The sequence below is a fragment of the Barbus barbus genome, assembly GCF_936440315.1.
Source record: "Barbus barbus genome assembly, chromosome: 29".
Lineage (NCBI taxonomy): Eukaryota > Metazoa > Chordata > Actinopteri > Cypriniformes > Cyprinidae > Barbus > Barbus barbus.
Window position 1 is genome coordinate 18,457,273 of NC_136757.1, and position 15,463 is coordinate 18,472,735.

General features: G+C 36.2%; 1 protein-coding gene across 1 annotated transcript in view; it reads right to left on the reverse strand.

Moving 5' to 3' along the window:
• LOC306849259 (voltage-dependent L-type calcium channel subunit alpha-1D-like) overlaps nt 1-12,541 on the reverse strand; it is a gene marked incomplete at both ends in the record, with an annotated part of 51,666 nt that extends 39,125 nt beyond the window's left edge. Inside the window, 3 exons of the mRNA XM_079384167.1 lie at nt 4,944-5,049; nt 5,232-5,553; nt 12,520-12,541. Coding sequence (XP_079240293.1) covers nt 4,944-5,049; nt 5,232-5,553; nt 12,520-12,541 — 450 coding nt within the window. The remainder of the gene's footprint in view (nt 1-4,943; nt 5,050-5,231; nt 5,554-12,519) is intronic.
• Between the last annotated feature and the right edge of the window lie 2,922 nt (nt 12,542-15,463).

Genomic DNA, 15,463 nt, shown 5'->3' on the forward strand with positions numbered 1-15,463 from the left:
GACCCATTGACATCACCAAACTTTTGCATTCTTCTTTTGTGATGCTTTTCCAGGTTTTCACCGCAGCCTTTTTCAGTTTTGGGGGGTTACTCCCTTCAGTCTCTTCTTTAGCAGGTAAAATGCATACTCTACAGCAGAGGTCCTCACTATTTTTTTCATGGGAGCCGCACTGATAGGGCAAAGTCAATCGGAGAGCCACTTTTACGGCAAAGTATCAAAAGTTACATCCAGTCATAAATAGCATGTATTTTTATCAATCTGTCATCCCTGATATGCAATGCAACACAATACAAAAGGTGCTATCATTCTTTAACATTTACCAGTCAAATTTGTAACTAGGACAAAATGATAAAAAAAAAAAAAAAAAGCAGGATTACCTTAATGCTGGGAAGACCTTATTTATTTATTTTTTCTATACTAGCCCATCATGTATCTATTATCTAACCATCCAAGTACACATTCGCGTTAAGAGCTAGCAAAAAAACTGGCAAATGCGCAGTGAGTCAGTGTCATGGACATAGGACAGAGCAAGTGTAAATATCTCTAGTCTATATTTCCATCTTGTAATGCCACTGTTTTAGGTATTTTTTAAAATATAAATTATTTGTAATAGAGCACTGTCTGGCCGTGTTTACACCAGACCAGACAGTTGTTGTGCCGTGCCCCGCTGCGCTAAAAGTCTGTCAACACTGACAACACGAAAAAGCAACCATTGCAAATCATTTGAACGTAGTGCCAGTACAGTTCGTCATAAATAGAACGAGGCATCAGTGTAAACAACATCAATGGGTTCCAGAGTATGTGAGCGAAGTGGAGCGCCAACAATTTCCTCTCCTTCGTCCGAGCATTTAATAATCACTCCGCTCCAGCTTCCTACCATATGACAAGCTAAAATCAGCATTAAAAGGTATACCTGTTGCTTTTTGCAGTGCCAATTTTGTTTCTGATGAAAAGAACTATAACTTCCCGCTCACGTCATCATAGCCTTCACATTCTTTTTTATTTGAGTTATCCATCTCTATCAAGCTAGCTAAATATGTTTAACGTGAATTCTTGCTAAATATGCAGTTATATTACAGGTAGTTGGCATGAATTGTACTCGTGCTGGAGCGGTGGTGGAGAGCTCTTGGAACGACTTTTTTTTTTAACGCTCCGACTTTTAAAAAATCCGTTCCTCTCTCCATTCAAAATTACACCGCTCCGCTCTCACTCCACTCCGCTCACGTACTCTGATGGGTTATATTGTCTTTTGTCGGATCGCGCAACTCGCGTCCGGTTTAGACATGGTGTGAGTATTTTAATGGGTTATGTTATAGCCCTGCTTGTTTTTAATGTTTTTGTGAAATATCTGTATTGACTGCATGATCATATCATCATATTATGTACTGCCATGCGAGCCACAAAGTAAAGCTTGGCGAGCCGCATGAGGCTCGCGAGACGCGCAATGATTAACACTGCTCTACAGGGTTTAAGTGTGGAGATTGACTTGGCCAGTCGAAAACCTTCCACTTCTTGCCCCTGATGAACTCCTTTGTTGTTTTGGCACTATGTTTTGGGTCATTATCTTGCTGCATAATGAAGGATCTCCCAATCAGTTTGGTTGCATCTTTCTGTAAATTGTCAGACAAAATATTTCTGTAGAGTTAATTTTGTTGCTGCCATTATGTGTTACATCATTAATGAAGATTAATGAGCCTGTCCCAGAAGCGATGAAAGCCCAAGCCATTACATTACTTGTGTAATGTGTACTATAATGTACACCTGTGTACACTGTGTTTCAGACGAGCTTGTATGTTTGGGATCATGAGCAGATCCTTTCTTTCTCCAAACTTTAGCCTTTCCATCACTTTGGTCCATTAAATCAGTCCATAAAACCTTGTCCCAGAATTTTTGAGGCTCGTCTCCTATTCTTCTTGCTAATGAGTGGTTTGCATCTTCTGGTGTAGCCTCTGTACTTTTGTTCATGAAGTCTTCTGCGAACAGTAGATTGTGATACCTTCACTCCTGCCCTCTGGAGGTTGTTGCGGATGTCACTAACAGTTGTTTTAGGGTCTTTCTTTACAGCTGTCACAATGTTTCTGTCATCAACTGCAGATGTTTTCCTTGATCTACCCGTTTGAGGTGTATTACTTAGTACACCAGTGGTTTCTTTCTTCCTCAGGAGATTCTAAATGGTTGTACTTGCTATTGCCAGTGTTTGTGCAATGGTCTGATTGTTTTTTCTTCTTCTCTCAGCTTCACAATTGCTAATTTTTCACCCATAGACACCTCTCTGGTTTTCATGTTGGTTACACGTCTAACTAACTATAAATGCAGTCTGCACGGATCTGAAACTGAGCGCAGACATTCAGTGCTATTTATTGTTTGAATAATCAATTAATAGGACACACCAGGGCAACAAAACACACCTGTCAGTCACATGTTCCAATACTTTTGATTACATGAAAAATGCGTGGGTTCAAACAAAAGGTGCTATCTTCTAAGTTGTGTATCAGATGCAGATGAAAATTCCTGTAAATAAAAGCTGAAATGTTAATCTCTCATCTCATATTCATCTTTTGATGTCAAACCCAAATGTTTACAGTCTACAGCAAAAATAAAGGAATTGGCCTTACTGTTCCAATACTTTTGGAGGGCACTGTATTTAGCTCTATTTATTTATGTTTTATCATAAAATGTAAGGTTCCCTTTTGCAAACTTTCTTTCTTTTTTTTTTCAAACAAAAATGCAAACTGCATTTATTTAAAACCAAAGCCTATATGGTTACTTTAAACACTAACACTGTTATTTTGCTTCCTAGAAAGCATTGGTGTTTTTCTCTTGATATGTAAATCTAGTCTGTATGCAATTCAGCGAGTGAATATTACAACCCCACAAAAAAAAAAAGCTGACTCTGGAAGAAAACACTGTTGTTCGTTCATTAGTTCATGCTACACTGTGATCATTCATCTGGGTTGCACATTATACCCTGTTGTAGCTCTTTTGTCACTGCAGTGGCACTTCTCTTACATTTGAATGCAAATTCTTCTTCTATAAAAAGAATGCGATGCTCTGATGGGACAGGCATGAGGCAATGCCCGAAGGGGGTCGTGTTCAGGGTCCTGATCACATGCAACTCGATTGGTCTCCTCTCTCTCATTTCCTCTCTTTCTCTTCCTGTTTGTCTCACACAAGCCTTAGGGAAGATCCCCTCCACTACAGAACTTCACAACACGTCGAGCATTTCAGTACGAATGGGGCGCAGTCACACGCGCTTGTACACTCGAGATGACAGCGGGACAAACTCTGAGGCTCACGTGGCTGATTTGGCAAAGCCTAGTGAAAGTGCTAGTGTGCCGAGATGTGGAGAAAGGATTTCTGGACTTAAACGAAAGGTGTTTCATTTGGTCCGACCCCTACTGAGAAACAATAGCTAGGGGTGCTTCTCTTTCGTTTATGATTTCTCTCTCATCTTAGTGACCTTTGCATGCTGAAGTGAAGCTGTAGTGCGCACAAGCTCATGCAGCCTCGCATTGTTGCATGCCTCACTGCAGCCGTGAATAAAAAAGGCACTTTGTTTCCTCGATGCCACTAACGTGCAAGCAAATTAAAGCCTTTCAATCGCAAATACAGGTGCCAACATCACAGTAACACAGGGAGATTAAAGCCAAAAATGAAAATTATGTCACCACTTACTCATCCTCATGTCAAAATTGTCTCTTTTTGCCCATACAATGAAAGTTGGTGGAGACAAATGTTCAAAATGTCTTCTTTTATGTTTTACAGAAGAAATAAAGTCATGCAGGTTTGGAAGAACACGAGGGTGAGTAAACAATGACTGAATTTTTTATTTTTGGGTGAACTGTGCCTTTAAGAATGGCTGCTGAGTGGATCAAATGTGACGCTCTCGGATTGGATACAATGAGAGGTTATGAGATGAGGGGGATTACAGAGTAATACCGCATCATCAAACGGCAAAAAGAAGGATTTTTACCTCAACATGGCACCTGATTTTCAAATTTTTATATTCAAAGTACAAAGCTTCTAGAAATTTCTGACACTGGGACAGCTGTAGGATTCAAAATAGTGTGGCTAAAGTGAGTCACGTGACAAAATGCTCTTGCTTGAGGCCTAGGCCCCTATGTGTGTGTGTGTTTCTCTGTGCATTTGTTTTTATTTTCAGAGGGATAACAAAATGCATACTAAACTTTACCAACTTTAACACTTATTACTAAATTATCAATATTGCAAGTTTTTTATTTTTGTTGTTGTATTTTTCATTAAATACATGCATTGGGGAGCAAAATCGACTTCTTTCAAGAAAAAAAGAAATCTTCTGACCCCTAAAAAAGTATACATTATTACTAATAGTATAGTAGCTTACATTCTACATAAAATGTAAAGTTCCATACATTCTTAATTTGAGTTCTCATGTCTTTCTGTCTTTCTGTCAGAGAGCTACCAAAAGACACAGCAGAAGAAGACCAGAAAAAACAGATAGGACAAACCATTAGAAAAGAAATGTATATTACATAATACATAAACACACATGCTTCTGACTGCACCTGAGCTCTATAACACACCTCCCAAATGGGTCAGCAGGAATTCGGTCAGCGTTCCGTTCCGGGCACCATCCCAATATATCTGATTATGAAACAACACCTGGGAAGGGAAACACCTTTTCGCTCTCTCTGGTGGCTATTGCACATTTTTACCTTATATACAATTTTACAAATCATATCTCATGGTGGAGCTGAGCATTTCCACAAGGTTCAATAAAATAGACTAAAGGAGCTTTACTACTAAAGGAACTATACTGAAGGAACTTACCTTTAATGTTTGCACAAAAACCTAGAAGCTGGTTGTCCATGAATGTTCTTCAATCCCTTTTCAGTTCTAAGCTGAATTGAAATTCACACCACCCCAATTTCACAGTAGAGAGAGAGAGAGAGAGCAATACTTACTAGGTCATGGTTGGTGGCATTCGAGTCGTCTTCGGGAAAAGGCTTGGAGACCCCCAGAGCAACACAGTTAGCGAAGATGGCCAGAAGAATAAAGATATCAAATGGTCTGGAGTTACATGTTAAGGTAAACGTGATCTTATTAGAGTGCCATTACATTCAACAGGCATAATTTAGCATGTTACTTACAACAGTTAAGTTTTTTACAACAGATAGAGGTAAACTCTTTCAAAGCTTGAAAGAAGTAGTTTAAGCTTTGTTTTTTGTCATTGACTGAGTTGTAATGGATACTTCCACTCCACAAGGTGAAGGGCGGCCCTGCGGATGGGGTTGTTTAATTTAAGGCAGAAAAGAGCTCTGGGCGCACGTTGGACTTGGTTGGAGCCCTGGACCTGCTTCTTCGCATGCTGACTCTTCTTCTTCTGTGTTCCAGTGGAGCTTGTGGTGGAATTGAGCGTTTCTGTACGGTTCATCTTCGGCCGTTCATTTTCCTCCCACTCGTCTTTTTCTTCCTCATCGCCCTCATTGTCCTCTCCTCCTCCACCTCCCTCCTCCTCCTCCTCTTCTTCCGCTTCGCCACCACCCTCCTCTTCCTCATTGGAGTACCCATTCCCTAAAGACAGAGGTTTAGTCACTTAACGAATGGTCATATGTCTGGATGACACAGCAAACAACAGTATCTAAACTAAAATGAACTAAAGCATTGTCAGTGAGTGACAAGGATGCATTCAACTTAATGCAACAGTAAAGACATTTGCAATGTTACAAAAGATTTGTTTCAAACAAATGCTGAACTTTTGAACTTTCTACTCATTAAAAAACCTCCAAAAAATCAGGTTTTCCACAAAAAAATCACGGTTTTTACTAAAATATTAAGCGGCACATCTGTTTTCAACATTGATAATGATAAGAAATCGGCAAATTAGAATGATTTCTGAAGGATCATGTGACAGTGAACCCTGGAGTAAAGGCTGCTGAAGATTCAGCTTCGCTATCACAGGAATTACATTTTAAAAAACATTAGAATAGAAGCAGTTGTTTTAAATTGTATTATATTACAGTTTTAACTGTATTTCTGATCAAATATATATACAGCCTCTGCGAGCATCAGAGACTTCAAAAACACAAAAAATTCTTACCAACCCCAAACTTTGAACTTTAAAGTTCACTTTAAAGTACCAATAAGAACATACATATAGCAAAAATGTGCTATTTTAGTACTGTCAGTAGAGTTTCCAATAAAAGTGAAACCCCCAAAAAATGTCCTGTTGCCTGCCTTGTCCTGAGATGTGATAAAGCATCAAAAAAAAAAAAAGGTTCTCTCCTATATTATACATCAATCCTGATTGGCTGGGATTGTGTGAATTCTTCTTTGAGTGTTGACAGAAATGACTTATTTATCACCAGAGCTTAACAATAAGGTTTTTATCCGCTCACTTGGTCAAATAGTAGTTAGATTTCTTCTTGCTTATTAGCCCTAAAACCAGTGCTCGAATTGAATCAAGTCTTATGGGGGGTCCCCACCATCAGACTTTTTTTTTTTTGGTGGGTGTGGGGGTTAGTCTCGCAATATACAATTTATACAAAATAAACAATATATTTGATCATAATATGCATAACTATATACTATTTAATGTTGCATAACAAAGAGAGATACGCTACTATTCTTCTTTTAAATGGCTTACTCCAAGTAATACTGGATTTCGAGGGTGACAAAGCAGCAGACCCAAAAGGGCAACTATGGGAAATATACCAGGGGACTACATATAAGGCACTTGAAGATCCGTAAAAGCATGTGACATAAAAATACATTGAAATTTCTCAAAAACTGTAGAAAATATTCAGATGGCTTTCAGACACACTGAATGGTATTCAAATTCAGCAGTGGCACAGGAATAATTATTTCATAATGTTTCAGAAAGCAGTGATAAAGGAGCAGTCAGTAACTTCAAATGGACCTTTTTAAGGACCTTTTTATTACTTAAACAGTAGCAAAAGGATACTATAGAGATGAGATTAAGTATTATTCAAAGAGTGCAAGACAACTGGGCAAACAGGATATAGTCTTTATAATAGTTTATAAGTTTAACGTAGGCATGTCCAGGAGATTCTCAAAAGTCAACTCATTTATCCATAACAGCTCTCAATGTAATTTCAGGAACCAGTGGGTGAAGACATAAACCAATATACAGGTGCATCTCAATAAATTAGAATGTTGTGGAGAAGTAAATTTATTTCAGTAATTCAACTCAAATTGTGAAACTCGTGTATTAAATAAATTCAATGCACACAGACTGAAGTAGTTTAAGTCTTTGGTTCTTGTATAGCTATATTCAAGAGTTTTTATTTGTCACATACACAATTATACCGAGTATAACCAGCAGTGAAATGTAGCATATATATATATTTATTTATTTATTTATTTGTATTTTTTATAGTAAAAACATTAATATTGTGAGAATGTGAAACAGCTGTTTTCTATATTTTTCTATTTTCACATCATGATCATGATCCTTCAGAGAAATCATTTAATATGCTGATTTGCTGCTCAAACATTTCTTATTATTATCAATGTTGAAACCAGTTGTGTACAAATGGTTTTCAGGATTCTTTGATGAGTAGAAAGTTCAAAAGAACAGCATTTATCTTAAATAGAATCTTTTGTAACATTTTAAATCTTTACTGTCACTTTTGATCAATTTATGCATCCTTTCTGAATAAAAGTATTAATTTCTTTAATTTATTTCCACCCAAAAAAAACAAACTTTTTAACGATAGTGTATAATGTTACAAATTATATGTATTTCAGATAAATGTTCTTCTTTTGAACTTTCTATTCATCACAGAATCCAGAAAAAAAAAAATTGTACATAACTGTTTTCAACATGGATAATAATAATCAGAAATGTTTCTTGAGCAGCAAATCAGCATATTAGAATGATTTCTGAAGATCATGTGTGTTACGTTCCCTTTTATTCTAGGGGTGACGGGGAAGTAGCATATACCATTAAAGGTGTATGAAAGCGTAAGAGAGAGAGAGTGTTGGCTTTATCTGCAATCACAGCACTCACACACAAGGAAACTCTTCAAGAATTCATTTACAAAGTAGTGTCTCTAGTACAGCAGTAAAAAAAAACAGAAGTAAACAGTACAGGCACTGAAGACTGGAGTAATGATGCTGAAAATTGTTTACTATTGTATTATTATTATTTTAAATTGTAATAATATTTCATGATATTAGTGTTTTTACTGTATTTTGGATCAAATCAATGGAGGCTTGGTGAACAGAAATGACTTTTGAACAGTAGTGTACGTTCAACGATTTCAGTGCAGTTGACATAGTTACGTCCAGTAGGTGGCGGCGTGGACTGTTATGAGTGAGTCTGTCAGTCAGCAGACTATTCAACCATTTCTGTCCAAAAGTCTGCTTTATTCAGGAACTTACTATGGCTATCAATATGTCAATCATAGCTATTTCAAGAGTGATTTATATGCCGATGTAATTCCCGAAACTTTGCAGCGTGTATGTGGCCGTTGGTCTTAGCAGCATGAAAAACAAGTTTTATACAATTCTGAATGGATTATATATTGCACAGACACCGCACACTGAGCACTCCCTTTATAATTACTAAAAAGCTGTCACTCATCTTCATCGAGATCTCTAGCACCCCAGAACCAGGCCTAATAATAACGGAGTGTCTATTTACACTGTGCAAATAGCCCATCTTGTTGGCAAAGGCTATTTACACTAACTCCGCCCACTAACGTATGATTGCGTTAGTCAACAATAAAAAAGCAGCTAATTCAACATCAGTTTCAGTGGCGTAGATGGTAAGGCACATGCTTTTTGACGCGATCGACCCGAGTTCGAGCCCACCTTTTGCCAAACATTTTTTTCCCCTTTTCAAATCTCATATCGCATCAGAGGCATTTATTTTCAATAAAAATGATGGAAATAATCAAAAAGTTGAAAATAAAGTATCAGGTAGGGTTAGGGTAGGTGTAGGGAGGGCTTTATTGTCTCAATAAGGTGGCATCCATTTAATAAATTTGAATTAAAATTATAATTTACACTCAGTACGTTATTATTGCATACTGTTTTATAATGTACTACAATACTGAGGTGCAGATAATTGCCACTATTTGCAATAAGTAGTATAAATAGCAGAAAATCTTGCTATTTTAACAGTGTAAATAGAATCTATAGCTATTTGCACTTAGTGTAAATAGCATCTGTCACTAAAAAAATATGCTATTTGCACTTGGTGCAAATAGCCGCTGCCTAATAATAATTTATGCAAGGAATACAAAAGACATGGAGTTGATAAATATAGTGGAAAGATATAGAGAGAAAATTACCCCTCAAAAAAGTCCGTAAGAAGCTTCCTCTTCCCGACTGCGATTGGAGGTTTGTATGGAGCATTTTTTTAGCTGAAGTTAGCTTGACAGAGCGGCGCCAATCAAGCAGTCATGTCAACGATGTCCTGCGCTTAGTGGTCTTTAGATGTGGGGCGGGGCGTTTAAAATTTAAAGAGACATGACAACTAGCCCATAAACAAACTTAATATAGATTATTGTAAATAATTCACGAAATTTAATTTACCATATCCATTGCTTGAATTTAATAACATTTGTCATTATCATTTTTACTCAAATAAAAATGTCTGAGGGACCCCCCTAAGTCTATTTTTTACTTCTTATGGGGGGTCCCGGATCCCCCCAGCCCCCCTTCAATTCGAGCAGTGCCTAAAACAACAACAAAAAATACAACAAATTACCTTTAAAATGTTATGAATTTAAATATATAATTTTATATTTACATGTATAATTCGAAATGTATTATCTTAAATGTATAATATTTACATTTTAATTATTTATTTTACAATTAAAAAATATATTACTTACAATTACACATTTTTCATTCATGTAATTCTCTTTTTCATTTTTTTTTGTGTGCCTTTATTATGATAGGACATTGTAGAGCTGACAGGAGGTGAAGTGGGAGGGATAGAGGGTGTGGGAGCGTCGACTCATCTATGAAATGTTTTATCAAGTTTAAGATATAGAACTGGCCCAACAGGGGAGGTGACAGTTCAATCAACAGTTCAACTGCCCTGAAACTCTCCCCAAAACTTCTTGTTGAGCCAATGTTTAGGATGCAATGTAAACAGTAACAAGTATTGGTTAGAAAGAGTACTGTAAGTCACTCAGTTTTACTATATTTTCCATGGCATTGTCTTATCAATAGTTGCTACAATCTTATCAATATTTGCTACAACAAGTGTTCCTCATCATATTCTGAACACAGGAAAGGAGTAATAGAGAGCAAAGAAACTAAAAATAATGAAACTCGAATGACTCTGGTCATATTAAAGAGGGTGAGCAAGATAAAGAAGACAAAGCTTTCTAATCTGCCACAGTCTCTGATGAACAGGAGGCCTCTGCACTAGGTGAGGAGAACCACACAGTAACAGCTGTGACCTACTTCCCACTGTGAGAGGGGGTGCAGAGCGGGATTCTGGGCCAGCGTTTTCATATGTGAGTACCTGTGGATTCATGATGTTAGCCTCTAGCACAGCTAGCTGACAGCTAACAGAGAGAGTCATGGGTGGGGGGTGCAAGAGGGAGATCGCGAGGACACTGTGCAGATAGCGAATTATAACTTAATTATATGCATAAGACCTCAGTGAGACCGAAAGGAATCCTATCAGCCTGAGATAACAGCAATCAGTACTTTCATTGAACATTTAAAATGGGCAGGCAGGAGAGAGAAATAAACTCCTGTGTGAGGTCTATAAAGTGAGCTATCATGACTGCTGCGCTGCGCTGATAAAGACACGCTCCAAATGGAAATTGAGGGGCCAATTTAGCACATCATTAAAAGAAGGTATTATGAAAAATGAGTTTTGTTTTGGCTGCAGCTCTGTGTAACCCTTACTATGACGGCTAACACAAGCCAACAGGCTCTCTTCTACTTTAAAGACAGGTTTGTGGGGTTTTCAATCATGGTATTATATTTGCTGCGTGTCCATAATTTTACACAGAGGTGAGTTTGAAATTTGAAGTTATGAAATTTACATAAGTTTTTATCTATGTCTATTTCTGAACATAATGAATAAACAAAACTGACCTCAAAAGCATGAACCTGTCATTTAATTTCCATCCGTAATTGAATACCACACAGTAAGCTGCAACTCCTATAGTTGTGTGGCTGTGGATACTGAGGCAATTTTATGATTCTCATTGAAGATTAAACAAGCATGAAACTTCGTTTCTTTGGCCAGACAGTTTGTATGGACTTAACCAAAAAATGTATAAATAAATAAATAATTTAAAAAATATATATATTATTACATTGCAGCGTGGCATTATTTTTCAGTTGAAGGCAACAACACCAATTTAAGTGCTCTGCATATTGCTACATAGGTTAATGCTTTTGTATATATCTATATTTTATTTATCTTAATGGAGTGAGCTAAAGGGTGTAGAAACATGTGCAAAGAGACGCATACAGTAACTCTCATGTGCAGACTTGTTTCTAAAGCAGAAGGATTTGGTTCTTGAGCTAGTTAGCATCAAAGATTAGAGGCCCATTTAATCAAACTTACTACCAGCAGAAAATTCATTTGCCATCTCCAGAGGCCCTGCATTACACTCTACTATGTGCATTAACCTGCAGTGCTGGGGTTACTTGGCTATGATGGAAGTCAAATGATATCTGTAATTGCAGGTTGTCTGCAATCAGAAAATTATCATAAAGCGCATGTGCAGGTTGCGCTCTAAAAATGACCCTGTGGCAGTGAAACATCTGGTGCTGTGAACAAGAAAAATAAATTCATAATTTGATCTCAACAGAGCTCAAGGCTCAAAAGCTTCATCATTCATTATAATTAACATGTATAACATTTTGTGTTCCTTTAATTAGTACAACTGTCAATTATTTTGACAGAAGAGGTGCAGTTACCCTATTTCAACTACTATTTCACATGGTTTAAATGTTTATTTTAACAAAAAATGTTTCAGTAAAAACCTGTTAATAGGATACGTAAACTAGCCTGTAAGTTGCCTTTATAAATATATGTGAAATATGAGAAGTGAAATAATATAAAATATAAAATATATCAAAGCAATATGCACATTTATACAATTGTACAGCAAATTGCCATTAAAATTCTGTTTTTAAATAACCTTTCTAAAAGTTAACATACATTTGACATACTGTTTAAAATTAATTAAGAAGAGGTAGCCTATTCCCAAAAATTCCTGCATTTTATTTTTTAAAAAGTGATTTTCTTATTATTTTTGTTTAGTTATGTTCATTGGGTGTTTTATATAATTTTCTGTTATTTACTTAACGTTTAGTACATTGTTGTTGCGTCATGCCAGGTGTTTTATCTTATACACCAATGATTTAAATGTTGAAGAGTAGTTCAACAACAAAATTTAACTGAAATAAAATTCACATACACTGACACAAGTTTACGCTTGTATTTGACAACTTAACGGCGGATACACAACGTATGTGTATTTATAAAAACTAAACCTAAAAATCTGAATTAAATGATAAAATAAAACTTACTTTTTCGGTTCTCCTCATACATGTCGGAGATTGTCACTTTGACCTCATTGGAGCAGAATGCATGATCCTCACGACAGTTTCTTCACTCACATTTTTGATGCATATTTCCAAAATGAGCTTTTTCCATGAAAGCGTTAAGTTTTCCAGTTGTGCAGTCCTGGACCTGTATCCAAATGCTGTCGGTCACCTCCTAAAGGCTTTTCATTCTGGATCAAATTAGTTGTATTCAGTTGGTTTAAACAAAACAGAAGCGTTCATTTATTTCCCGTCATCTAAAAAATAACTTTGAGGGCGTTGGAAACAAAAATAAAAAATTGTAGACGTTGATATATAAAGCGCACCATCTGTTCTCTATCTATCTCCGCATTTAAACCATCAATTCAGGATTAAAGAAAAAATGACTCGTTTAAAGGGACAGGCAGCGTAGAAACTTATTAAAGGGAAGGATATTGGGCAAACGATTTTATGGAGCGTCGACAGAAAATGTGAGTCTTTGCTCATTTTCTAACGCAACGGTTCAGTCTACACACACACACACACACACACACAGACTCGCACTGTGTCTACGCGTCTCCACGCGCTCTTGTGTGCGGTTGCATGTAGGATGTGTGAGCATGGCAGTTTAAAATTCAGTTGTACTAGTTTTATCTTTACTTTAATGTAAAGGTTCACAGAGAACAAGAATCTCGTAAAAGGAGAGTAAAAAATAATGTTCCTGATATATATATGCCATGAAATTACATGTGTTTATGTACCAGACTTTGTAAGCTATTAAAATAAACACTGCAATGTACATTACTGAAAACTTAAATAAGAAAAAATAAAATGACCAAAATTCAAACAAATCTAAATTATCGAACGGCATGAATTCACTAAACCTAAGTGGAAACAGATGTTAGTTTATCAAGTTATCCCTGGGGAAGAAGTTACCTGCTGCACTTGTCATACATTAAAATCAGCTTGAAGCTTTTGAATTCCTCTTGACATTCCCATGACATACTTAAAGTCTAAATCGTTGTAATCCCTGCACACATATTACTGTAAACATGTTTGGTTCAATGCAAGTTCAAGCACCTTATTTGTCAAAACACATATTTGCACGTTAAAATGAACTCAGAATGCTGGGGTAACTCTTACCTTCAGACATAATGAATCATTTTGCATCACTCCCAACACAGTTGTGTCATCTAACTCTCCTTTTTAATGGTGGATCTTAATACATGTAACATACAAACAATCTTAATGCAGTTTAAAATTGAAATGGTTTTTAATATTTTCCATCTTATGATGGTCTCTCAGGCAGTGCTATTTATTCACCATTCAGCAGACACTTATCACCCAGAGGGATGTACAGTACACTAATTGCAGAGACAGTCTCAGTGGAATAACAGCGGGTTAAGTACACTGCTCAAGGGCAATGCCCCCGTTTGAACACACCATGATGTCCTTTTTGCTTCACTACTATTGATGTCCAAGTGCAAATTATTTTATTCCTCAAGTCTTATGCCTAGTCAAGGTCACTCTTTCAAATACACTAACAACATACATCTAAATAGTGAAAGCAAAACAAACAGAGGGCTTTATCTATGTTTGATAAGGGGTGAGAAAGTGCTTTGTTTATTTATTTATTCATAATATTTGGAATGATCCTACTAAATGTATACTTTTTTTTACAGAAACGAATAGAGCCTACTGTAGACTGCTAAACACTGCTGTAGTCAATTAATTAAACAAATGCTTGTTAAAATGGACACATAAAAATGGACAGTTATTGCCCTCTAGTGGTTACACTCTCAGCTCTCAGCAGGATGACATCATAAAAATATGTTAATGAAACAAAGCGCAAGTGGCATTTGAAATATCACTTCATAATCTGATAATATGTCAAATGCCATTTTACATAAATAAAAAAATGTCTTAAACTGTTTATCTCACACGTATTCAGCTTTCAACTTTCACAAAACTTTCCCTTAAATCGCCTTGTTTTAATAATGTTTAGATCTTTCCTCATTTTTATTCTCATGTGATATCATATAACACATGATAACACTGAAGAAAATGATAAATCTTTATTTTCCTCATCTCTCTCATTTAAAACCCTCCTTCACATGCTCTCGCTTATCTGCTATCGTGTTCTGAAGAGATTAATTACTTTGATTGATCTCACTGTCTTCACTCAGCCTCCCTCTCTCTTGCTTTCTCTTTTTTTATTTCTCCCTTGGTTTCTTTTTCTCTCCTCAGTGAGTGCCATGGTGTGCTCTGTTAGATTAAAGTTTAGCGGAGATGAATGTGTGTAACACGGTATAAAAGCAAGGTTTTGCATTTTAATGTCAGTGATTTCACCTGCTAATTTTAACATGTTAGATTCACTACTTACTTACATTTTTTTTTAAATACCGGTTAACCTATGGTATTTTTCTTGAAATGTGACCCTTTTTTATTTAGGGTCATGAACATTCCTTTGCTATATATGCTGTGCAATGTGCATACAAAATTATGATGTTTGCAGGTCAATTTGACCTGATGTTTAAACTTTTTTTGTTATGTCATGTTTTGTTTCTGCACCCTCTAAGAGTAGGCCTATTTATACATACATTTATGATGTTTAAACTTTTTCTTATGTATATTTTGTTATGTCATGTTTTGTTTCTGCACCCTCTAAGAGTATTTATACATACATTTATGCTTTTGGCAGACACTTGTATCCAGAGAAACTGACACTGCATTGAAGGTGTACATTTTTTTTCATGAGCTCATGCTCATTCCACTGGCAATTTGAGCCTATGATCTTGGCACTGCAAACACAGTTTGATCTTCAGAAAAAGGCAAACTTCTTTTTAAAATGTATTTTTTCTTTCTTTCTTTTTTACTTACAAAACTCTTTATAATATTCAGTTTATACAAAAAAATGTTAAATCAAATGTTCTCATGATTACTTGTTATT